This window comes from Candida dubliniensis, chromosome 5, assembly GCF_000026945.1.
Source record: "Candida dubliniensis CD36 chromosome 5, complete sequence".
In the NCBI taxonomy this organism is placed as follows: Eukaryota; Fungi; Ascomycota; class Pichiomycetes; order Serinales; family Debaryomycetaceae; genus Candida; species Candida dubliniensis.
In genome coordinates, this window is record NC_012864.1 from 416,089 (window position 1) to 443,151 (window position 27,063).

The 27,063-nt window shown below is 31.9% G+C and overlaps 6 protein-coding genes across 6 annotated transcripts, besides 2 other annotated features; 2 read left to right on the plus strand and 4 right to left on the minus strand. All coding sequences in view use genetic code 12, as the record gives it.

Moving 5' to 3' along the window:
- Positions 1-643: 643 nt before the first annotated feature.
- CD36_51650 (type II myosin heavy chain, putative) lies at positions 644-6,517 on the plus strand (the record flags this gene model as incomplete). Its single annotated transcript, XM_002420424.1, has 1 exon — positions 644-6,517. The coding sequence occupies one exon, from the start codon at positions 644-646 to the stop codon at positions 6,515-6,517; it is 5,874 nt and encodes a 1,957-aa protein (XP_002420469.1).
- A 139-nt stretch (positions 6,518-6,656) lies between these two features.
- CD36_51660 (mitochondrial-processing peptidase (MPP) alpha subunit, mitochondrial precursor, putative) lies at positions 6,657-8,222 on the minus strand (the record flags this gene model as incomplete). The annotated part of the gene is made up of 1 exon (XM_002420425.1): positions 6,657-8,222. One exon carries the CDS (start codon positions 8,220-8,222, stop codon positions 6,657-6,659), a length of 1,566 nt encoding a protein of 521 aa, XP_002420470.1.
- A 794-nt stretch (positions 8,223-9,016) lies between these two features.
- On the minus strand, positions 9,017-11,839 carry HYR3 (hyphally-regulated cell wall protein precursor, putative; the record flags this gene model as incomplete). Its single annotated transcript, XM_002420426.1, has 1 exon — positions 9,017-11,839. The coding sequence occupies one exon, from the start codon at positions 11,837-11,839 to the stop codon at positions 9,017-9,019; it is 2,823 nt and encodes a 940-aa protein (XP_002420471.1).
- A 2,069-nt stretch (positions 11,840-13,908) lies between these two features.
- Positions 13,909-14,165: a mobile genetic element.
- Positions 14,166-18,274: 4,109 nt separating this feature from the next.
- On the plus strand, positions 18,275-20,062 carry CD36_51680 (GTPase-activating protein, putative; the record flags this gene model as incomplete). Its single annotated transcript, XM_002420427.1, has 1 exon — positions 18,275-20,062. The coding sequence occupies one exon, from the start codon at positions 18,275-18,277 to the stop codon at positions 20,060-20,062; it is 1,788 nt and encodes a 595-aa protein (XP_002420472.1).
- A 19-nt stretch (positions 20,063-20,081) lies between these two features.
- CD36_51690 (folic acid synthesis protein, putative [includes: dihydroneopterin aldolase (ec 4.1.2.25); dihydro-6-hydroxymethylpterin-pyrophosphokinase (ec 2.7.6.3); dihydropteroate synthetase (ec 2.5.1.15)]) lies at positions 20,082-22,484 on the minus strand (the record flags this gene model as incomplete). Its single annotated transcript, XM_002420428.1, has 1 exon — positions 20,082-22,484. One exon carries the CDS (start codon positions 22,482-22,484, stop codon positions 20,082-20,084), a length of 2,403 nt encoding a protein of 800 aa, XP_002420473.1.
- A 223-nt stretch (positions 22,485-22,707) lies between these two features.
- Positions 22,708-23,138: a mobile genetic element.
- A 237-nt stretch (positions 23,139-23,375) lies between these two features.
- CD36_51700 (zinc finger-containing tanscription factor, putative) lies at positions 23,376-26,303 on the minus strand (the record flags this gene model as incomplete). The annotated part of the gene is made up of 1 exon (XM_002420429.1): positions 23,376-26,303. One exon carries the CDS (start codon positions 26,301-26,303, stop codon positions 23,376-23,378), a length of 2,928 nt encoding a protein of 975 aa, XP_002420474.1.
- Positions 26,304-27,063: the final 760 nt, after the last annotated feature.

The following is a 27,063-nucleotide window of genomic DNA, read 5'->3' on the forward strand; positions in this document are numbered from 1 at the left end:
CCCTCCCCCCCCCCTTTTATTTTGTCTGGTCCGGCCCCAGTAGTGTCCCCCCTCATTAACCGATTGATTGACTCACGCGATCCCACCTAATTCGATTCGATTCGATACGACGTGCGTGTGTGTACCTAAAAAAAAAAAAAAGAAAAAGAACCAACCAACCAACCAACAAAAACAACAACAACAACAACCAACAACAACAAAATAAGAAATAAAAGTTGACTGTTTCCAAATCGGGATATTCCGGTATATAACTTCATTGTTTACATTTTTAGATTTCACCAAACCAACTCACACGCCCGCCCGCACCGCCGCCAACAAATAAATTTTTTTTGTTTTATAATGGTAACACCAACTTCACAAAGACAACCGGAAAAAGGTTGACTTATTACATTATTACATTATTATTATTATTATTATTAATTACAAGGATACTCTTGCCATTTTCTCTTTCTCTTTCTCTTTCTCTTTTCATTTCGTCAAACTCTTTTTGAAAAAGAAGTCATTTTCAGAAGGACCTTAATTTCCATTTATTCTTACTTTTTCAGTTACAATTTACTTACTTACTTACTTAATTACTTACTTAGTTGAATTTTAGCTTTTTTTTCATTTATTTATTTTGTTAATTAAGGATTCCTTATAAACCATGGTTTCTTCTTCAAGAACTAATGATAATAATCATGAAGATCCCATAATATCTAAAAATTGGGTTTGGGTACCTAATCAACAAGATTTATTCACTAAAGGTTATATCACTGATTATTTACCCAATGGTAAATGTAAAGTTAATGTCGTCAAAGGTCAAGAAGCATCCCATGATTCAACAATAGTTGTCGATCAAGATAAATTGGAAAATTGTAATCCTGTTAAATTTAATAAATGTGAAGACATGGCTGAACTAACTCATTTAAATGAACCATCTGTCGTTTACAATTTATATCTTCGATATTTAGATGATTTGATCTACACTTATTCCGGGTTATTTCTTGTTGCCATCAATCCTTATAAACTGTTACCCATCTATAATCAATCAATTTTAATGAAGTATCATCAATATAACAATGTGACAACAAACAACAATGACTATAAATCTAAAAATTCCCAGAATTTGACATCCACTAACAACACTAGCAACAACAACAACAAAGGACAATCACCACCACATATATTTGCCGTTGCCGAATCTACATTCCGAAACTTATTATCCAACAAGAAAGATCAATCAATTTTGGTAACTGGTGAAAGTGGAGCTGGTAAAACCGAAAATACCAAAAAAATCATTCAATACTTGTCTTCAATAACAAGTAGCAATCATGGCAACAAGGTTGATAATAATAATATTGATACTAAAATCCTTCAAGCTAATCCAATTTTAGAGAGTTTTGGTAATGCTAAAACTATCAAGAATAATAATTCTTCAAGGTTTGGGAAATTCATTCAAATTTATTTTTCAAACACTGGTGAAATATCAGGGGCTAACATAAACTATTATTTATTAGAAAAGTCAAGAGTTATAAGTCAATCCAATCATGAAAGAAATTATCACATTTTTTATCAATTTTTAAAAGGGTATGAAAATTTACCTAGTTTAGGTTTAAACAAGGATATGTCAACTTATAATTATCTTTCTGGAGGAAAATTAACTATAAATAATGTTGATGATTTTAAAGAGTTTAATTTATTAGTGGAAGCATTTAAAATAATGGGACTCACTATCAACGAGATGAACTTTATTTATCAAGTATTAGCAATAATCTTACATTTAGGTAATATCAATTTTACCTCATGGAAATCGGAACAAGCCAACTTTACTAATGATTCTCCCATTGATAAAATATGTGAATTGTTAGCAATTGATAAAGATTTATTTGTACAAAATTTATTGCGACCTAAAGTCAAAGCTGGTAGAGAGTTCATTACGAAATCAAAGAAACCAAATGAAGTCAAATTTGCTATCGATGCCTTTGCCAAATACTTATATGAAAAATTGTTTCAATTTATCATTACCAAAATCAATGAGAAATTAGATCAAAGTAACACTGGGAATGACAATAGTAATAAGAATAATGATAACAATTTTTTCATTGGTGTTCTAGATATTGCTGGGTTTGAAATTTTTGAAATAAATTCTTTTGAACAATTGTGTATCAATTACACTAATGAAAAATTACAACAATTCTTCAACCATCACTCATTTATTTTAGAACAAAGTGAGTATTTGCGAGAGAATATCAATTGGGAATTTATAGATTTCGGTCAAGATTTACAACCAACAATTGATTTGATTGAAACCAAACAACCAATGGGTATCTTGAAATTATTAGATGAAGAATGTTTAATGCCTAAATCATCAGATGCATCTTTTATGGAAAAATTATCGAAAAATTTCAGCAATACTCACAAGAAATTTTCTGAAAATAAATTCAAAAATGGTTTTATAATTCATCACTACGCTGGTAAAGTTGAATACAATGTAGAAAATTGGTTGCAGAAGAATACTGATCCTATAAGTGAAAGCATTTTAAATTTGTTGCCTGATTCTCAAAACGAATTGGTTGCTGAAATGTTTATAAATGATCCTCATATCAATAGACCACAAACAAATGGTGGTGGCAATTCCAAACTTATAACTGCTTCACAAAAACATAAAGATCAATTGAAAACTTTAATGGATCAATTAGAATCAACTGAACCTCATTTTGTTCGTTGTATATTACCAAATCTAGAGAAACGAGCCAACAAATTTGATAAAAATTTGGTGCTTGGTCAATTAAGATGTAATGGGGTTTTGGAAGGTATTAGAATCACTAGAGCAGGATACCCCAATCGAATGATGTTTGATGAATTCATTCAACGGTATTCAATTATTTGTGATAATGAACTTTCTTCATCACAGGCTAGAACTAATTGTGAAATAATTTTAAAATATGTCAAATTAAACCCTGAAGATTTTAAAGTTGGTCTCACCAAGATTTTTTTCAAAAATGGTATATTGGGGAAATTGGAAATAATTCGTGATTTAGCATTGAAGAATATTTTCACTGATTTGCAAAAAGTTATAAGAGGTAATTTAACCAGGTTAATTTTGAAACAAAAAATCAAAGAAATTCAATCAGCACAAATCATTTCAAGAACTATGGTGACTTTGGATGAAATCAAATCTAATAGCCCTTGGATGACGTTGTTTTTCCATGTAAAGCCATTACTTGAAGATTCTGTTAAAGTATTAGATTCTAAAAAATTACAAGAGAATTTACAAACTTTAACTGTGAAATTGAAGGATTCAGAAAAACTTACAAAAGGACTTGAAATGGATAATGAAAAACTACGAGAACAAATGAACACTTTACAGGATGAAATGATTAATATCACTTCAATTGCAAAGGAAAAAGATGATAAATTGTCTCAATTGAGATTAACGGAAAACAAATCAAAACACAGAATTGAAACTTTGGAAATCAAGTTGAAAGATTTTGAGAAGCAAAATCAAGATTTAATTAATGAACACGAAAAGTTAACTCGTCGTTCTTTAGAACTTCATGATAAGCATAACGAGAAAGTTGAAGAATTAAACTCTTTGAATAAACTACATGATGCGGCTCAATCGGAATTGTCTAATTTAAAACAACAATTGAAGGAAATAACAAAATTAAAACAAGATCATAGTAAGGAATTGTTGAAATTTAAACAAATGCACGATAAACTGATTGAGGATTCAAATGAAAAAATGCAACGATTGGAAAGTTTGAATAAAAAATTAAAAGCAGATTTGAATTCAAGTAAAGATGAGATTCTGAATGAACATGGAAAATTACAAAATGAAATTATCAAATTGAAAGAATTATGCAGTGATTATGAAAGAAAGCAAAAAGATTCTCAACGCACTATTGATTCATTACAAATTCAATTGAAAAAAGATGAAGATTACAAGTCCAAATATGATTTGAAAATTGAAGAAGCCAAAGAGAAAGTTACTTTGTTGAAAGGCAAAGTTGAGAAAAAATCTCAAGAAATTGATCAATATAAATCTGAGATTAAAAACTTGAAAACGGAACTTGCTAGTAGTAATTCTAAAATCACTCAATTGGATAAATCTACAAAGGAATTAGCAGTTTTGAAATCCAAGGAATCAAAGTATATTGAAGAAATGGAATCTACCAAACAACAATTATCGAAAAAAATTGAAGAGTACAGTTCAATTGAAACCGATTATAATAGATTGCAAATAGAATTGAAACAAATGAAACAAACTAATACGGAGTATGGCACAAGAATAGCTGAATTGAATTCCCAATTGAGCCAAGTCACTGAAGAAGCCAAATCTAAAGAAATTGAAAAGGAAAACCAACCACCAAACCCTCAATTTATGGAAGAATTCACTCATATGAAATTGAAAGTGAATGAACAGACAGCATCTTTGAGAAAAGAAAAGTTTGAAAATAAGAAATTACTGGAGGAATTACAAATGTTGAAAGAACGAATTATGAATGGGTCTTTAACTAGTATGGACTTGACACCAAAGAGAAGATCTTTGGCTATTGGTGATAAATCAATGATCACTAACACTGTGGATTCTTTTAATAAAGAGATTGAAAACTTGAAATTTCAATTACAACAAGAACAAGGTAATTTCCAACGAGCAGAGAATTATGCAATTGAATTACAAAAGAAATTGAATAAATTATTGACAACAAGAGGATTGAATACTAATACTGATTATGAGAAGAAGTTTTATGAATCACAAAAGAGAATAACACAATTGGAAAGTAAAATTGGGAAACTACTTGCCAATTCGGGTGGGGATTATGATGATACTGATATTGATGGCAATGATGATGATTGGGAATTGCGTTCATCCACTGGTGTTGGTGGAGGTGGTGGTGGTGGGGGGAGTACTTCTTCCTCAGCTAGAAACTCGTTAGTGAAAAGTGAAAGTATAACTGCATTCCATAATATGCGTGGAGTTTCTCAAGACTATATTCAAATATATCAAGATATAACTAAGACCTTAAAATCCACCAGAGAAGAATTGAATGCTTCAAAAACGGAAATTTTAAGATTGAAAGCATTGTTACGTGAATCAGAAGATGAATTGTATCAAGTTAAACAAGAGAATTATAAAGCCAGTGTTCATGATTATGAACAGGATTTAGCTCAATTGAAGGTTAAACATGAAACTTTGTTGTCACGAAATAAGGATATCAATGAGAGTTTGGAAATATACAAGAAACGGTCCGATGAGTATTATAAGAAACTAGAATTAGCTGAATCGGCCATTGTAATTTCTAAGCGACACGAAGAACAAGCGACTAAAGAAATGAAAGAATCCAAAAGTCAATTGTTATTGGTTAGGGAAGAATTAAGAACTTCTCTGATTTTGATTAAAGATTTCAGAATTAAAGTTGGTAATTTAGAGGCAACAATTGAAGAGAAAAATCATCAATTAGATTCAAATAAAGAGGAACTCAAACAATTACAAGACAAATTGAACTATCATTTAAAAAATTTTGAAAACAAAGAACTCAATGAAAAACTAAAAGAAGAAATCAAGAACTTGAATAGAGATTTAGATTTTAAAACTGATATTGAGACTAAATTAATCAAAGAAAATAAGAAATTACAATTGGATTATGAAGATATTTTATTGGTTAAAAATAATTTACAAAATGAGGTTGAAGAATTGATTCTTCAAGAAGAGAAATTACAAAATAAAATTGATGAATTAACCAATACTAATCGACAATTGGAAAATGAGAAATTGATAAATGAACGAAAGATAGTCAATTGTACCAAACAGATTTCTGGGTTAAAAGAATTGGTTGATGAGATTTCTATTGAAAGAGATAAATTATTGAAAGATAAAGATATTTTACAAAATGATTTACAAAACATGACAACTAAATTTGATTCAACAACTACTGAATTAAAACAAGCTCATGGAGAATTAGATTTTTTGAAAAAACATTTAGAAATTCAACGAGAAGATTCTGAGGCAATTAAAACAGAATTAAATCAACTGAAAATGTCTACTAGTTTTGATATTCGAGATCAACAAAAATTAAGAAATGAATTATTAGTGACAAAGGAAGAAAATTTTAGTCTTTCCAAAACTAATAAAGAATTGAATCTTAAAGTTTCTGATTTAGAAGATAAATTATACAGTAATGAACAATTAAAATATTGGGAATCAAAAGTTGATACATTATCCAAGGCATTAGATGGAGCATTAAATGAAAAACATGAATCTGATAAAATAATTAAAGATTTACAACGAACAATAAAACAATTGGAAATTAGAGTAGAAAATGAATCACAATTGAGTAAACGTTATAATGATGAAAATTTTGATTATCAAAATAAAATTAATCATTATAAAAGTACAATTGATATAATTCATAATGAAAATATTGAAAAAGATTTACAATTGAAATCAATTCAAAGAGAAAATATTGAAATGAAAGAATCAATGTTAATGTTACAAAAAGAAGTTTTAGAATTACGTGAACGATTACAAGTTTAACAAGTTTAAAAACTTGTTAAAAAAAAAAAAGACTTTAGAAATATATATACATATACATCAATACCATGTAATATCTATTTATCTATCTATGTACATCTATTATCGCAAGAATGGTTATTCCACTAGGAGACTTGATCTCCTAAAGCCAACGACTTTTTTTCTCTTTTGTATTTTGATTACTGAAATCTCTTGGTTCAGTGATTTCTGGACCTTTAAAGTTACCTAACCCATATTTTCGAAGGATAAATTCAACATCACCAAAAGCTTCTCTTTCTCCTTGCATAACAATTGATGGGAGACCTGAACTTGTGCCACTATTAGAAGTTATAACGTTACCAGTCAATACTTTTTCTGCAACATTTTGTAAATCTTTTATAGTTAAACGATTAATTTTATCAACCATTTCATCAATAGTAGTGATTTTCCCTTGACATTGAATTTGACGACCCAAATCTTCTAATCTAGCCAATTTACTTTCCACATTCATCAATAATGAACTGATCAATTGATTTTTAGCACGTTGAACCTCTTTTGAATTCATTCCACCTTGGGATTCTTCAATAACTAACAATTGACTCAATTCATGAGCAATAATTTGTGATGAAACATGTGCAGCTTCTGGGACTAAAGATAAAGTTATACCAAAAATACCACTATCAATATAAGAATGATTAAAACTCATACAATTCTCAACAAATGGATACTTGTTTAATACTTGAGTATATAATCTTGAAAACATCCCCTTACCTGGACCTCCAGCGGAAAATGATGAACCACCGCCTAATAATTTTTGTAAAGTTGCTAATGCATATAAATCATCATTTAAAAGTCCAGTTGTTTCAAAACCAATTTGAATATGATATAATTCGGGTAAATTGGCATATAATGGTGGAGTATAAGGTAATGAAATTTCACCACCAGTATAATTTTTGATTCCTAAATTTGGTTTTGTTGTAGTTTTATTTTCCCAATCACCAAAATTTTCCATAATTAATTTTAATGCATACTCATGAGGTACACCAACCATGGCAATAACAGTATTTTGTGGTTGGAAAAACTTATTATTATAATTGACAATGTCAGATTTAGATACTAAAGGTATTCTTTCCTGTGGGATAAATAATGGCAATCCTAAAGTATTTTCTTTATACGCCACAGTATGTAATTCTTCCGGTAAATATAAATCTGATTTATATGCCAATTCTGCTACTTCATATTCAGCAGTCTGTAATGCTTCTTGGAATTCTTGATCACTGAAAGTAGGATATCTAATAGTTTGCCCAATCATTCCAACCATCTTATCAATATCTTTATTAAAAACAGATGCCTGATAAATCATTGATTCTCTTTGACCAGAACTCATATAATTACCACCCAATTTCGATAAATTTTCCAACATTTGTTGTCCAGTAAAATCTTCTGTTGATTTCCATGATAATCTATCACGCAAGTAAGATAATCCAGGTGCCTTAGGATCTTCATATCTTGAACCTGCATCAATATATGCACCTACCGCACTGAAATGTCCTGGCGTTGAATCAGTAATTAATCGTAATCCATTGGCAAATGTTGTTAATTCAATGTGTGGTTGCAGTGATGCCGGAGTCGTAGTAGTAGTTATGGAATGATTATATCTTGGAAATGATAGTAAAGCTGTTGAAATGCTTTTATTTAGTTTCTTGGTTATTGTTCTTTTACTTAGCATTGATAGAGATGTCTTGAAACTGGGAAAAGAAGAGGTTAATTTTGGCTTAAGCAGTGAAAAAAAAAAAAGAAAGAAAGAAAAAAAAAAAAAACTCTCCAAACTGAATGTGTTATAGATCAATTGCTTATTATTCGTAAGAATTACACTACTAACATAAACTCAACTTTTCCAACAACCCACAATTCTATATTCTTAAAGAAATTAGTATACTATGGTATTGTTGAAAATATCATGTATCTATTTTTGTTTTTGTTTTTGTTTTGTTTTTTTTTTTGATAATTCTGATGGATTCCTCTGTTAGTTATTGACTTGTGAATATAGATGAAACAAAATAGAGAGTCGAATTTTTTTTTTTTTTATTGCGGTGAGCTATTTATCCAATGGTAAAACTAAACTCAACTTTATCATAATCAGTTTGGATGATTTCTATAAGACAAAAAATAGCTTTGAATTGTTACTACATTGATTGTTTTAAAAAATATTGTGATAATCAATTAAAATAATTTAAGAAAGTATACAAACCAAATACATAAACACAGAAAAGTCCTTCTACAAACTTGACTTTTGGTTCATTGTAATATCCAACAAATCAAAAAAGACTCTCATTATTTATAAAAACTAATAACATCACTAACAAGTTGTTAGTGAAACCGAAAATAATAATGGAAAACATAATAGCGAAATAACAATTTCTCAAAAATTTAAATTAGAAATTAGAAATTAGAAAATTGAAAAAAAAAAAAAGGCACTATCTTGTAGCACCTTAAAATAACGACGGGGTATACCTAGATGATTTAGATGAATAAGACGAAAACAGTAGCTAAGAATCCGAACAACATAGTTTTACCGACAGAAACGTTAGATGAACCATTTTCATTGGCAGCAACAGTTGGACCTGAAGATGGAGTAGAACCAGTGGTTGATCCTGGTGATGTAACAACAGCAAGAGTGGTTTCTGGTTTAGGACCATTGCCGGAACCGTTGTCGGAACCGTTGTTAGAACCGTTGTCGGAACCGTGATCAGAACCGTTGTTAGAACCGTTGTCGGAACCGTTGTTAGAACCGTTGTTAGAACCGTTGTTAGAACCGTTGTCGGAACCGTGATCAGAACCGCTGTTAGAACTGTTGTCGGAACCGTGATCAGAACCGTTGTTAGAACTGTTGTCGGAACCGTGATCAGAACCGTTGTTAGAACTGTTGTTAGAACTGTTGTCGGAACCGTGATCAGAACCGTGATCAGAACCGTTGTTAGAACCGTTGTTAGAACCTTCATTTGAGTTGTCACCAGTGGCAACAGCTTCAGTAGTGGCAGCAACAGTAGAACATGGAACAGTGGTGAAATAAGTAATAACATCTTCGGAACACTTACTGTCTTTACAGTGAGTAACAGTTGCGGTGACAGTCAGTTTAGTGTAGACGGTGGATTTATTAGAATCATCAGTTGGTTGAGCATCAGTGTTAACACCTTCAGTAGAACATGGAACAGTGGTAAAGTAAGTAACAACATCTTCTGAACATTTGTTTTCGCTACAGTGAGTGATAGTAGCAGTGACAGTCAGCTTGGTGTAAACAGTAGATTTACCAGCATCAGAGCCATGTGGGAAAGTAGTGAAGGTAGTCAGTGAAGAACCAGATTGACGGACAATACCAGAATCAGTTTCAACAGAACCGTCGGAGTTGGTGGTAGTCCAGGTTGTAGTGTATTCAGAGGTTTGGTCACCTGGGAAGGTGCTGATAGTAGTGAGGGAAGAACCAGATTGACGAACAATACCAGAATCAGTTTCAACAGAACCATCAGGGTTAGTAGTAGTCCAGGTTGTAGTGTATTCAGATGTTCCATCATTAGGGAAAGTAGTAATAGTGGTAAGGGAAGAACCAGATTGATCAACGATACCAGAATCAGTTTCAACAGAACCGTCGGAGTTGGTGGTAGTCCAGGTTGTAGTGTATTCAGAGGTTTGGTCACCTGGGAAGGTGCTGATAGTAGTGAGGGAAGAACCAGATTGGTCAACGATACCGGAATCAGTTTCAACAGAACCGTCGGAGTTGGTGGTAGTCCAGGTTGTAGTGTATTCAGAGGTTTGATCACCTGGGAAGGTGCTGATAGTAGTGAGGGAAGAACCAGATTGGTCAACGATACCAGAATCAGTTTCAACAGAACCGTCGGAGTTGGTGGTAGTCCAAGTGGTGGTATATTCGGAAGTTGCACCAGATTCGGTGGATGATGATGGTTCAGCAGTTGACGATTCTTCAGCAGATGATGATTCTTCAGCAGATGATGATGGTTCAGCAGAAGATGATGGTTCAGCAGAAGATGATGGTTCAGCAGAAGATGATGGTTCAGCAGAAGATGATGGTTCAGCAGATGATGATGGTTCAGCAGATGATGATGGTTCAGTAGAAGATGATGGTTCAGCAGATGATGATGGTTCAGCAGAAGATGATGGTTCAGCAGAAGATGATGGTTCAGCAGATGATGATGGTTCAGCAGATGATGATGGTTCAGCAGAAGATGATGGCTCAGCAGAAGATGATGGTTCAGCAGATGATGATGGTTCAGCAGTTGATGATGGCTCAGCAGATGAAGACGAGCTTGGTGCATCTTCTGGAGTATCTGGAACTTTCTTACATTCTTGTTTACAGACATCAGGGATAGATCTTGATGGAATAGGACCAGAATAAGTAACAGCACCTTTGGGGGCATCAGGAATACCTGCACCATTGTCTGTAACAACACTGAACAAACTGGTAACATAACCAGTACCAATGTTAAAGCTTTGAGGAAGTAAACCGGCTCTTAATGTCAAAATACCAGTTTCAGTGTTGTACTCATAAGGAAGGTTGGATGCAGTTCCAGTCAATGGAAGAGTCAAACCAATTTTGTTACCTTCACCAAAACCATAGACATTGAATGTTTGATTGCTTGAAACAGCTTGAACAATCAAAGATGATTTGCTGTCAGCCAAATAGAAGCTTTGTGATTGAGAAATTGGAGTAAGAGCGTTGGAAATATAAATACTGGAATTTTCATCGGCAGTAATACAACCGGAACCTTCAACTTTAGTGTTTTGTCTGAAAACTTGGTTGTATAAACAAATTTGACCATCATTAGTAATTGATTGACCAGCAGTTCCGATACTGAAAAGACCTGAACTTCTTTGGTTTTGAGAAGCAACAATTAAACCGTTGTTGGTCCATTTACGAGCGTAAAGATTGGAAACACTATTCCCAGCACCCGAAGAAGCAATATAGAATTCCCCATTGTTTGTGAATGAAGATCCACCAATGTTGTAGTTGGAAGTACTGGTTGACTTACGAGAGTCAAATGAAATGATACCATCGTTCAATACTGGGTCAATCAAACTAGCCAAGTTAACGTTAAGCGACAAAACAGGACCATTCAGTTTAATGTACAAGCCAGCATCAGAATCAACTTGTAACCCACCAGTGAAAGTAGTAAGGGAATTGTCGATCAAAGACCAGTAAGCACCAGAATGAATTCTGACATTACCATTGATGTTCTGAACTGTACCATGATCAACTCTGTTCAGAGTGATATCAACAGCAAGAATCGAATTAGCAAGTAATAAAAGTGTAACTGCAAGGTTGGGAATCATCTTTGTAATCCAGCAATGGTGATGATGATAGTAGCGAGTGAATGAAGATATGAAATGATGATGAAGTAAAAAAAAAGTAAAAGAGATTGCAAAATTTGACCAACTATTTGAAGAGACTTTATCCTCTATTTATAATCATTTTGACCATTCAACAATTGAAACTGATGGTTTAAAACCCAATACTTGAAAAAAAAAAAAAAAAAAAATGGAAGAATTGTATGCTTCATGGGTGGATGTGATGTAGACTACGAATATGATTCTCCAGTATTGCTGCTTCTGGTTTTGTCTCTCTTTCTTTTTCATATTAAAAGTTGCAAAAACCATTTTAGTACTCAGGAATAGACCATACTGAATTTGTTTTAACATTAGTTGCAGTTTTTAGTCATTTCGGATTTTAGTTGGTATAGGTTTGTGGTGTTAATAGTCTGTTCCCATTTTTGTAAAATCACGAGTACAGAATAGTAATCTGTATTGCTTTTTTTGCCAAGTATATTGGAAGAATTAATGTTTCTAATTGCTTGCCTTGGGTACTGGGATGTAACAGAATCTAATAGTATTATCATATAAGATGAAAGCAATCAAACAAATGTAGAACCTATTAGAATAATGTGATTATTGAATGTCATAAAATCTATTTTGTTTATTGTTTTATACCCGGTCAGCAAGTTTTTGGAAAGTTAGTCTTGGTTGTTCGGTCTAGAATTTAATTCCGAGACTAAGATTATACCAAACTTGTTAAAAATTTTCACTATTAATTTAGATGAATATTCTTTTAAGAATGAAAATTACTTTTCTTCAATTATCTTTAGATCTTAAACATTTGAATTCTCTTAAATCCTCTGGATGTGCTTGACTTGGGTTACTTTTTTTTTTTTTTTTTTTTTTTTTTTTGATTTGATTCTTGCTAATTGGTTGGCATCATTGGTCACAAACTAAAATCAAATCAATTCAAACTCATTATTGATGAGCCATTAAGAATTTCAGCAAAACAACAATGATATTGAATGTTTCGTTTTCTATATAAGTGTGGTTGAATTGTTTGTAAGATTGAACCCAACTACTACTCAGAGACTAATTGACCACTAATTATTTCCTAGTATTTTATTTTTTTGGAATGATACCCCCGCCTATTGTTGTTTGCTTACGAACAAAGAATTTAACTATAAGGTGATCTAAATTCTAAATCTAGCGATCACTATAATTTAAATAATTTCAAATCTATTTCTAAAAAGTTCAAGTTTAATCTTTTCATGGTGTATCTACTAAAAATGAGAGCGGAGAATTTGTCCGAATTTACTCTTCTTTTGTTTTGTTTTGGTTTGTTTTGTTTTGGTTTGTTCTGGTTCTATGTGGCACTTGAATGTCAAATACCCAAATAACTTAGATTAAACAATAAGAACAATTAATACCCTAACTTTGGATAAGAATTTCAATTGCTTTGTGTAGCAATCCACATACTAAATTGGTTATTGTCATGCACATGAAGAAATCCATCGAAATAGAAAGTAACTAAAAAGAATGAATGCAGGGAATAGAACACATGTGAATAAAAAACTTCTTTCGACTTTACTATCAATGTTAATACAAAACACATCTTAACATGCTTATTCGATTGAATTCTTAAACTCGAATAGTCAGTTCAGTATGGCCTCCAGTTACAATACGACCTTTAAGCAGCATGTTAAAAGTTTCCCATATAAACTAAATGTAGGGAGTAAATTTTTTCAATCCACAAATTTGCTTCTCAAAGTGGGGGGGGAGGGGTTTTCACAATTAGCTCATTAACTATGTTTGAATTTATAATAGTTTGTTCTAATTTAAGTACAAAATCATAGATTTTGCATCAATTTTAGTTTTGTAATAGTCGTGGCTTTTTGTGCTCACTCTTTCTTCTTTCTCTTTCTCTTTCTCTATTACAATACTATCACTAGTTCATGTTTCGCTTGTCATTTATACTTACTTTGAAAGGGCAAACTGCTATTAATATCCAAAATATCCACTTGTACTACTTACTTTTATAACACATTTTATTATTTATTTATAAATTTTACATTTTAGATGGAGAAAATTGTTATATTTCCTAGGTTTTTGGATTTAGTATTTATTAGTGATAATAATAGTTGCACTAACTGTATGTAGATTCGTAACTTATTATCAGTAGTGATAAATAAACAATAAAATGTAAAAGCGTTGATTGTTAAGAATAAAAGTAATATAAAAAGTATACAAATATTGAAGTTGAAATAGGTAGAGGATTCGTCGAACTCTCTGACCTGAAATTCGACTGGTACTGTATATGAAATATCGTCGATTTTAATTTATAACAAAATCTACTCTAAGTGTCGACCTTAGTCTTGAGCAATCATAAATAAATTTACTTTCTAGCCAAATTTGAAAACTTTTCGTCTCAATTTGGATTGGAGTTGATAAAAATTAACGTGTGCTTTTAGTTGCTACTACGGTTGACTGCAAGTTCCATTGAATTTAGATCTTAAATTGTCGTGAAAAGAGAAACAACGGGGAGCAAATAACACGGTTCATCGGCACAATTTAAGTTATGAAAATTTAGAGACTTGAAATCAAATCAAAAAAAGAAATTTTCATGAATTGTTATTGTCTTGGTCTTTCAGATCTACAGATATTGTAAAGTTTTATTATTATTAAGTTGGCTTGAATAACAAAGAGCCCCGAGTTTATAGCAAGATGCTAATATCAAACACATACATACAATGCCAATTTATTATAATTATTGAAATTTGAGTTATGAATTTCCCGTACAAAAAAGCCTAGACATTGGAGTATTTCATTGTCAAAAACCTACAATCGGAGGAGACCAAATTTAGCCTTGAGTGAATGCTAGTAGAGGTAATAGACATATTATTTTTGGTGATGATTTGCAATTACTTTTGAAATATCTTCGAAGGTTTTTGGGGCTCAATGTAAATTCAAATAATCTTTAACTATTATAACCTAATGTTTTTTTTGAGGTTTAAACAATTGTTTTTGGTGACTTTGTGTTTAGTATATTTTTGACTAAAAAAATTAGACTAAAAAGTGACTACCAAGAACATTAGTTATGTGTGTGTGTGGTGTGTGAGTTAGGTCAGTAGAGAAACATTTACACAAAGCAATTAAATATGTGCAAGAGAATAAAAGTATCAAAGTACCATTACTAAATTTGCCATACCTCTTCAGCGCTACTAACTCACGTTTTTTCACTCACATATTAAGGGACGGTTGTTAATAATCGTGAGAGTAAGCCCTTTCAATCCTCATTTCCACCAGTATGGAGGTCAGTCTTGAACCATTTGAACTGGTGCAATAATAAAAATAATTAAAACAATGCTAGCAATTGATCGACTTCATACCTTCTGCTGGTAGTGTAGTGTTGATGACTAAATTAGTTTGCATAATCTATTAATATTTGTCAATATCATTTTGTCAAAGCAATAACAACAGCAATAACCGCACATCCGTGTTGGCCCACTTCAAAAAATAGAGCAGTTTATTTTCCGGTCACAATATGGATTTTAGTTTAATTGAGAATAGTTTAGCATACTTTGTAGGTAGATAATTAGACTGAGCTGACGAATTGCTAAACTTGAATACAATATTGGTTGATTATTCACTTAATTTCCTTTGTTAAATTCAAGAGCTTTTCATTTGTGTTTTAAAGAATTAAATGTTGCCGGGTCTACAATGACTTTTTAGTTAGTCATAATTTTTAGTCGTGCGAAATTAACAGCCTTTAAGAAAACTAAACATTGAATAAAAGTGGTGGCCAAGAGAAGCAATACTACCTTATTGTCTGTATATTATTAGTGACTACAAGACAAACAAGAGAATGGGACAATTTGTTGGGTAACCGTAAAAAAAAATGAATCCATAATACTTAGTCTCTAACTCTTGATTTAAATGTGATTCTCTAATAAACAGTGGAAACTAAACTAATATTACAATAGCAAGCCTCTCTTGAAGAAAGAAACAAACAAACTATACTGTTGTTGTTAACTTTTAAAATTTTAGAGTACTTGGAAGTACAATTCCCTACCAAACAAATTCTATGTTAAACACAAAGAATTTGTAATTTCATTTTCAAGAAGTCTATAGGATCTAGAACGAACTTACCACTAATTTTTGAGTGAAGAAGTAAGTTCCCATAAATAAAGAGAAAAATTTGAGCATTTTGTGTTTTCGTAGAAGACATTCATTTGAATGAAATCCTGTCTTTGCTTTCCAATGCAATGCATAAAATCCGTGGATACATGTGTGTCCACCTAATAACCATACGAGTACTAAGCGACCAGTCGAAAATGACTAGCAATTTCAAAATTCAAACTTTACTTTGTGCATGGATGTTGTAGTATGGCTTTAGTATTCTCTAAAGCAATATGTCTTGGCTTCTATACCGAATTAGAAGAAGTCCAAGCCCTATTCAAATTACTAAAATTTGAAAACAGAAAGTGGCGTTATTTATCTATCAAACGTTTGTTGAAATGAGGCGGTGGATTTGAGTTTATATCTCTCACTACACTTAACAAAGGATTCGCTAGTTGCTACTCTGTTTAGGTAGTTTACTTAATCTGATATCAACACCATCAGTGACCAAACCAGTAATTGCTTGACCACATCTAGAAAAAAAAAAAAAAAAAGAGAAACATCGACATACGTGATTCCAAAATTCGAATAGTCCCTTCATCTATTTCATAACAATAACACGATGCTTTCTAGTGTTCTTTGCAAAATTACACAACTGCAAATCAATCAACCAGCTAAATTCACCATCTGCACGACTTTTATCATAAACACTAAGAAATTTCAAACAGGGAAAATTAAAGAGAAGATATTATTATCACATACACCAGAAGTTTGGTAGTGATAATGCTAGAGCTAATATACTTAATCAACAAAATCTTATTTACTGTCTCCCTTATAAGAGATATTTAACTTCTGGTTTTATTATAATGGAACCAAAATTAACTTACATCCTGTCTGGTTTGTTTTGTGTAATATTGGAAGTACACGATCTAACTTTCTTTTTTTTGTTTGTTTGTTTGTTTGTTTGTTTGTTTGGTCTACTATTCCACGAGAATTATTTTCATGATAATTTTGCAATCATTTCTCCAGTAAAGTTTTCTAAGATTTTCTCGAATAATATCACATAATACAAAATGATAAATAACTTCAATATTTAATCAACAATTAAGAAATACAATAACCTATTGTTAACAGAACATTCAAAACAGAGTTTTAATTTAAGTTTACACACTGAACCTATAGGATGTTTGAACAAACTTGTTCTTCATATACAAAGATATCAGCTAACTTAGTAACCATCAAAGAGTTATACCAACGTACTTTCTGATGTGTGAAAATTCATTATCGTCAAACTTCAGCTATGAAAATATGACAGCATCACGTGTTACGACATACCGAACTCTACCACCACGGAGTTTTTTTTTATCAATAAAGTTTAGAATAACAAATGATAATCAAGAAAAGTGTAATTACTTAAGATGAACCCACACGTCAATTCTTTTAAGCTTTTGCCATGTATTTATGTCTGTATCGGCTTAGTAAGTTCAACAGCAACAAGCTATACATCGCGACAGGAGTAGCAAGATTTACAGTTTTACTCAACATTAATTTAGAGGCTTGAATTGTATGGATATGGATATATGGCAAATAAAACGTTTACTGTTTCTAGTTAAAGTAGGTTTTTGTGAAGATCGTTCGCTCGGAATAATGGAACTCAAATTCAAACTCAAATTTCTCATTGCCATCCCAGATTGAAGATAACTAAAAAATCATCTCTAGATTAAACATTGAGATCATCTATTCTCTGAAAAGAAAAAAGAAAAAACTGGATAGTTGAGTCATCCGGGTTAATATTCTTATTTTCATTTAATTATTACTACAATCAGGGCAGATATGAAATTCTTTCTTAAGGAGGACAATCAGACAACAACAAAAACCAATAATGCCAATAAAAGGAATTATGCAAAACACGATATTGTTAAATTACCCCCAATTCTCTCGTTTCCACAACTATGATTGACTCTTTGACGTTGCTAACCATCATTAATTTATTCTTACAGAAGTAAACACCAAGAAGAAGAAGAAGAAGATTTCGGTCGTCGGTGTGGTGAAATCTTCATTTTTTCTGTTGTTTTTTTTTTTTTGGCGGCATGAACACTACTAACTAAAAAAAGAGAAAAACTTCAGCCATTAGCAACTGAAACAATACAAAAGATTAGAGAAAGAAAAAGATGGCAATCAATCAAATTTCATCAATTCCCCCAATCCAAAGAAGATATATTAATGCTATACAATATATATTAGATATTTATTTAATTATTAACACATAGATTGGAAACATTGTTTAGTTGCCCATCGCCAAGGAAAAGAAAAAATACACATACAAAAAAGCTAATTATGGTGACAACTGAGAATGTTTCATCAGATATTAAAATCACCACCACGCCCAATGAACTTTTAGATCCCAATAACAATATTTCCACACTAGATAAAACAAATCATCAACGAAATGAATCGTCATATTCACAAAACTTTTCCTTTTTGCGAGAATACGATATAGATTCACCTTCTCATAGAAATAGCATGTCCGAAGATGAAATTGACCAAGAATTGCCGGACCCTTCATTCTTAAATGAAATAGATAACTTAGAACTACTACAGGGGACATCAAATGATGATTCTAGCACACCAACTAATAACTACCAACTGAGCGAAGAGGAAATAAAGAGCAATAGAGATAGTTTTGTCAAACCAACAAACCTGGAGACAGATGAACAAATCTTAAAGTCAGATTATGATCGTTATGGATTTAAAAAGACGTCATCGGTCACCGGGTTAACATTAGACGAATATAATGAATGGTTTAAACTGTATTCTCAATATTCTCAAACAAGAAAGAAGAAATGGTTAATTCTAATGAAGAATAATGGATTACACGTAAATGATTCAGATACTGAAAGTTATAACAACAACAACAACAACGTACCTACTCGATTCCCACCTAGATCAGATAAAGTAAAGAAAATGATACGTCGAGGAATACCACCAGAATGGAGAGGAAATGCATGGTTCTTTTATGCTGGTGGATATGAAAAACTAAGTAAAAATGTCGGAACTTATGAAAAAATCGTTAAGGCCACTTACAATGTGAAAACCAAGGATACTGAAGTTATTGAAAGAGATTTAAATCGAACTTTTCCTGATAATATATATTTCAATTCATCAATCAAAGGTATTTTTTCATCAATGGAAACTTTACAACAAGAAAAGGAGCATGAAACATTGTTGATCAAATCATTAAGAAGAGTATTAGTTGCCTTTGCACAGCATCAACCACAAATAGGATATTGTCAATCATTAAATTTTTTGGCTGGTCTCTTATTATTGTTTATGGAAGAAGAAAGAGCATTTTGGATGCTTGTTATTTTAACAGAACGAATTATCCCTAAAGTTCATCTGGCAAATTTAGAAGGGGTTCATACTGATCAAGGGGTTTTAATGTTATGTGTAAAAGAGTATATACCACAATTGTGGCAAGTTTTAGGAAAGAATTTTGATGGTGAAACTCTTTCTGAAGATAAAATTTTATCAAGATTACCTCCAGTCACATTAGTCACTTCTTCTTGGTTCATGTCATTATTTGTTGGGATTCTACCTATTGAAACTACTTTAAGATTATGGGATATACTTTGGTATGAAGGTTCGAAAACCATTTTTAGATTTTCGTTAACCATATTTAAAATGTGTCTGGATTCACCAGAATTTAATATAAAACAAAATCGTCGTAGGGATGGAGGTGAATCGGAACAAATTGAATTATTCCAATTTATGCAGAATTTCCCCAAGAAGATTCTTGATGCAAATTTATTAATTGATTTTTGTTTTAAGAAAATTGGTGGTTATGGGTTTGGTTCATTATCGCAAGATGAAATCAACAAATGCAGAGCATTTGTATCTAAGCAAAGAGAAAAAATGAATAAAAAGCTGAATCAAAAAGGGTTAACCGATATGACTGATGAGGAAAGAAACACCTTATTGAAGTCTTCTACAGGATTTGAGACTTCTGATATTCATGATGTGTATGGATTTAATCGTTCAATCATGAGTGGCATGGTCTGGAATAAAAATATAAGTAATAAAATGAAGAAAAAGTTTGTGGTGGGGAAACGTAACAGCTCCCGATGAATCTATTCTATAAATACATTTATACATTTTTATAAATTGCATCACTTATACAAACAACATCTTTCATTTCTTTAACGTCATGCACTCTAACAATATCGGTATTTTGTTCAATACATGCCGATATAGTTGCACCAGTAGCAAATACTCGTTCCAGAGGCACTTCATTACCAGTTAATTCCCCCAAAAACTTCTTTCGTGATGCCCCCACCAAGACACAAGCACCATTAAAACTTAAATATTTATGTTCTATTGTAACATCATCATCATCATCATCATCATCATCATCATCAACACGTTCATTAATTTGAATAGAATATTTCTTAAAAAATGAAGCATTACGAATAACTGCTAAATTCTGATTCAAATTTTTGGCAAACCCAATCCCTGGATCCAAAATTATTTGCCATTTTTTCACTCCTTTAGCCATTGCTTTAAACATTTGTAAACTCAATTCACGACTGATCCCATTAAGTAAATTTTTGATTTCTGGTGACAATTCTAATTCTTGATGTCCTAATTTAGGATCAATTATATATTCAATAATATCATCATTTGTATTGGATTCATAATTAGTCAATTTAGACATGGTTTTCGGGGATCCTCGAGTATGATTCATAATATAGGGACATCCATATTTGGCAACTACATCAAAGATTTTTTCATCATACTTGCCCATTGATATATCGTTGATTATATCGGCACCCGCAAGTAAACTTTGTTCGGCAACGTTACTACGATAAGTATCAACAGAAATCAACACTTTCAGTAAATCAGAATTCAGCGATTGATGACGAATAGCTTTGATTAATGGAATTACTCGTTGTAATTCTTCTTCCTCACTGGGTTCAACACTTCCTGGTCGAGTGGAGACCCCTCCAATATCTATAATGGTGGCACCTTCACTAACTAATTTCTCTGCCTGCTTCACAATATTGTCCAGTTCTTTACCTAAATACTTACCACCATCACTAAATGAATCAGGAGTCATGTTCAATATACCCATAATCAAAGTAGGAGATTTATGGTTAATTTGGTCAAATTTCAATATATTATCTTTAACAGGTAGTCTAGAAACTGGGATAAATTGCAATAAATCCGACGATTCTTGTACTGATTCTTGAGGTTTATCATTTATCAATTGTTGTAAATGACTATGCAAACTTTCTGCACTGATGGGATGAATATAATCTGGGGGTAATACTTCACATAATGGTTGTAATACAAATGTTCTTTCTAACATTGATTTATGAGGAATGATTAGATTTTCCGTATTCAATTGTAAATCATCATATAATATAATATCCAAATCTATTGATCTAGGACCATTATCAAACTCTTTTTCCCTTTCCAAATGTTTATATTCAATCTCTTTTAAAATTTTCAATAATTGGAAAGGTGAAATGTTTTGAAAATTGACTTTAATTACTCCATTGAAAAAATCTGGTTGATCCAAGTAATACATTGGTTTAGAAATGTATAATGATGAAGTTGTTTCTATTGTAATTCCATATTCTTTTAATAATTCAAATGAATTATTGATATTTTCTACTTGATTCCCAGTATTGGATCCAAAGGCAATAAATGCAGTATGATACCCGGTATAATCATCGGTTTTCTCATTTTCAACTGGTAAATTAAATGTACTATTATTAGTTTGAGCAATCATGTTATCAAATTTAATTGGCTCCATATTTTGGAAATTGCCTTTTACCATAGTAGATGATACCCCAACACCTTCAACATGACTAAAAGCATTTGGCTTGGTAACTGTAGCAACAACTTCAGCTATCCCCTCCCTATATTTTTGGAATGTCAATTGACCAATCTTAGATACCAATGCTTCTACAGTTTTAAAATTAGATGATTCCACATATGAAACAATGTCAGCAATTATTTGATGGAAATATAAATTGGAATTGGGTTCAATTTTGAATTGTAAATCAACATCAACAATTTGCTTTTGTAATCTTTCAAATGTAAAAACCCCAATAATAGTCAATAATCTCAATTTATTAACTTGGAAAATATCTAATGGAATTGGTTGATCCAAAATGTTTCTATTAATTTTATATTCAACACTTTCAGCTCGAATTTCCGATTTCAGACTTTTTATCGTTACATCAACAATAGATCCACCACCTCTAGATTGATCTAATCCAATATCACTAATAGCTTGAGCAATGTTACCCAATGATTTGAAATTTAAATGTTCATTTGATTTCATAAATTCAGTTACATTTCTCGTAATAACAGCATAATTAATTGAATATTTTAAATTATCCAATTCAGATGCCTTATGAAAATCAGTATTGAATGATAATGATATGGTAATTGGTTGAGGTGTTGGTCGATTCCAGGCATCTTTACCTGTTATTGCCGTACAAGAAATTTCTTTAGTGAACACAGTATCGTTTTTCAACATGATGAAAGAATAATGGAATGCTCTATGAAAATGTTTATTTAAGGTCGGGTGAATCGCCGACTTGAAAAAATTAGAAAACAAAATTGTGAAAATATAATTGTGAATTGTGAATTAGAGGAAGAGTGGGGTTGAATCAAGAGTTGAAAACTAGATGACTTTAAAAAAAAAAAAAAAAAAAAATATTTCACACTGATTAAAAAGTTGGAAGGAATGAAAACCATTTGTTTATGGTGGTTGGCGACTTACTGTAAATTAACTCTAATGGTCGTATGTGTAATATTGGACACTGCGACTAAGTGTAAGCCTTCGAGTAATCTCTGTTCCGTTCGAGTGTAAATATAAATGGATTGTACGTATTTGTATATTCCTGGATCTTCGTCTATGCTTGCATGAGGTCCATTTCAACTAAATAACCAATTTTCTAGATTTCTTCCACTTCTATAGAATTCAACATTTCCATACATGCGAGTAATGATTATTCTCATCACTCACACACTCACACTTAAATCCTCTTCTTTGATTCAACACTTTCTCTACATGTCATAATTCTCTGTACGATTTACCAACAAATGTAATCATTCTTTCAACTGATTCTCTGTCGTGGGATAGTGCTAAATATAGCATATTTAAGAGATGACTATCCACTACACGACAATAAGACTAACGAGTATATTTTGGGGAGAGAAACAGAAAGAATTACTGATATATAGGCCATAAAAAAATCGCTTAGTCTAACTTTTTTTTTTTTGGTTCATTTACCTAAGTTGTTGACAAGAGTTTCTTTCTATTTTGGTGTCATGTCATGTAATTAAATAGCAAGTAGGCATAGTATAATAAAGATTTAATTGTTTGAATTTAATTGTAACTATCTATTTCTGAGTTCTATCAAGTTTATTCATAAAACATAGCAGGAAAGTTCAAATCACCCACATAATTCTCTTCAATCATTTCCTCTAAACTGTTAAAGTTTGTATTGAATTGATGTCTAGGAAGATTCTGTTGCTCTTGTTGTTGTGGTGGTGGTGGTGGTGGTGGTGGGAATGGAGGTAATTGTGAAAATGGCGGTTGTGGAAATGGTGGCTGTGGTTGTGGTTGCTGCATTGGAGCTGCATTAATGGCACTAAGATCCTGTTGGATAAATGAGTTTGGTAATTCCTTTCCATTACTTTTCGTCGCTGAATCAATTACAGCATTAAATGGATCAACTAGATTGGAAATTTCAAGAGGTTTTGCATCAGTACGTGGAGATTCTTGTGTATAATTAACCGGCTGAGAGGAGAAGGTCGAACTTGTGTCATTTCTTATGGATGGTTGGGATAATATTGATGTGGAGGTCCAATAGATTCCATTACTAGACGATGACAGTGATCCTAACGGTGTACCAGTGTCATCAGGATTTACTTGAGCTCGTTTGGACCTCTCATGGGGCTTTAACCAAAAGGGCCGAAACAACTTACTTAATGTCCGATATGTTTTGGTTGAATCAACACCTGGATTTCCATTAACAAAAAATTCGTGAAACGTTTTTTCTAAATGTAAATGATCATCTAAGTCCTTGTACTTTGTATAGAACATATTCCTTGTTTGTTCATTGGTAACCTTAAAATACAATTTTAGGATATATCTAGTAAGCATATCATAAACATATCTCTTCAATGCAAATCGACTTACTTTAAATGACTTGTCCTCAAATGAAAAAACAGAATAAGAAATCCCAATTAATAAATCAATGTCTTCTAGTACGACTGGGTTTTGCGGGTCTTCAAGACACATACTTCCAAGATGTGCAAAAGCAGCAAATATAGCATAGCTAAACCAATTGATAATAATAAATTGTACTTTTTTCTCTGTTGAATCTTTTGCAATGTGTAGTATAGTTCTTGCTGATCTATTGGCAATGTTCCTGTGATATAAACATTTATCGGTCAAGTCTCTATGATCCACATCATTAGGGAAATCTTGTAGCAGTAATCGATTAATCGTCATAAGATGTAAAAAATACTCAAATTGAATCATCAAGACATTTTCATAACCATTATCTAGTTTTAACACAATTTCAGTGTTTTTGGCATATCCAGATACCGATTGGACGGGCATGACACTACAGGACTCCTTATAGAGGGATTCCATATCGGCGGTAAGTTTTTCAACGGAAGTTAATATACTAGATAAAGTTTTCTTTTGTGCACTAGTAGAATATAACAATTGATATGATTCAGCCCTTATTTTGGATAGCGAGTGCATGATATAGGAAGCACAAATATGATTAGCTTTATTTTCCCTTATTTCGTTGATTGTTAGAGCATCAATAGGATTTTCTGAATTTAATGCAGACAGAATTAAATGCCAATTGGATTTAACTATAGCATTAGTAGTCGTGTCATCATCACTAAAGCTTATCATATCTTCATCACCAATCTCTAAAGAATAACCCTTTTGAAAACAATACTCAGTATGTAAATATTCGCAAAACCACCAAAGAACTCTTCTTGTTCGCTGTTCCTCCCAGCTCATATCTTTGTAAGTCTCTTGTCTGTGTAGGCCACACTGTTTTGCATAATGTATAGTTGTAGAAACTGCCAAAAACGTTATTTGCAGCACAGGTACAGCAAAATCAAAATACATTATCAACAAAATAAACCCCGTTATAGTGGGAAATCCTTCACTTATAACACATAATCTCCGATGATAAAAAATCATCGAATAAAAGCATTTGAAATTGATCTCAATTAATTGCTGGTTTGATAATGAACAAGAGTACTTGGGTTTTTCTGTTTCTTTAGTATTGTTACGGTCATCAATCAACACTGAAATACAAATCCCAATAGCAGCAGTCATTGCTAATAATTCACTCCATAAAAAATTTCTTCTCCGTGATCCATCTTGATCTGGTTCTTCAAAATATGTTTGGAATAAATTGCGTATGTAGTCTCCCTTACATACGTAACTAACTAGAAAAATATCGTCATAACAAGATAAAATTTCTAATGGGATCGTTACATCAACAAAAGTATTATCCATTAAGTCGTTTCGCCTACTGATTCTGGCCTTAATTGGTTGCGAAATGGTGTCTAAGAATGCTTGAGTATAATACTCGTAAACCCAGGCGATCTTTTTAAAATCTTCAATGTCGTCCTTAAACTTGTCAATCACTGGTCTTAATAACCATTCGACGGATTTTTTGGAAAAAATATTGATTACACTATGTGATCCAAGAAAATTAGATTCCACTTTTGGATCATACTTTTGGTTGGATTCATCAGTCACTTCCTTCTCAATTGCCATTGGTAAGGGAGAAAAGCTGTACTTATCAGTTTCTGTTTGTTTGTCATTTGCTGTTGTTGAGTTCGAAGTTGGTGTTGGTGTTGGTGTATTATTATTGGTATCAATGTGATTAAGTAGTTGGGCAAGAGTATTCTCAATTTTTGATAGTCTTTCGTCAATACTCTTGCTTATTTGGAACTTGCTCAGTCTATTTTTAAGAGATTTCGATTTCTTTTTCAGAATCTTAGGCTTCTTGTTCTCATCAACAGCATATTCACAATTACCAAAATTTGATTGTTGACAATTCAGACAAGGTTGGCAACCATCACATTTCACTTTTTTCTTGCGGCAATATTGACAAGCTTTTGCAATTCTGGTACGTTTTTTTCTAGTAACAGGTTTTTCATCTTCTGATGGAGATGGTGATTGGGAGATTGTGCTATTTGAGGTTCCTGTACTAGCAAGTGAAGGGTTTCGAGCATTGTTTTGGTGTATATTTGAACCATTGACTACTACTGGTTGTTGTTTTTCGTGCGAATGAAGTAGAGGGTCCATAGTAATAATGGTTTTCCTTTTTGTACAAAAGTGTCTTGGGTCTAATAATAATGAAATAACACTGGAAAATGATTTACTAACTTCCTGGTTTTTTATTTCTTAATTTTTTCCAGTCTTGATACTCTTTGATATTGTGTTATGAAATTATACTATTGTGAAGATGTTGTGGAGGTTTTTGTTTGTTTGTTTGTTTGTTTGTTTGTTTGTTTTTTTCTCTTTTCGATGAAGCAAGAATCTGAATAAGAAAAACAAGGAATAGATCGATTTAACAATGGAAGCAATTTAATTGAAAATCAACAATAAAAGAATAAGAATAAGGAAAAGAATAAGAATAAGGAAAAGAAAAAGAATCTTATATCATGATTGGAAATATGGATAAATATTTCCACCACAAAAGTTTTCTTTTTTTATTTTTTTACGGATATGGATAAACAAAACATATACACTAATGACCAATTCAGGTTTAAGAATTTTGTAAGTCAAAATTCTATCAAGTGAAATTTCAGATAATGAAATTGCCTGAACAGAGGCGAGGGGATAATTAAATTAGCAACAAGGATAAAAGTCTTTTTGATATGTATCTTAACATTCTCTGCATTTTGGAATTATACAATTTGTTGAAATTGCTCTTTCGTATGTGCTGAAGGAGATGAATGGGTCGGTGATTATAGAGACAACCTTTGGACGGCAATTTCATTAATGGAAATATACATGCACTTCAACACAGGTAATCACATTTACATACATGGAAAGTATTTGA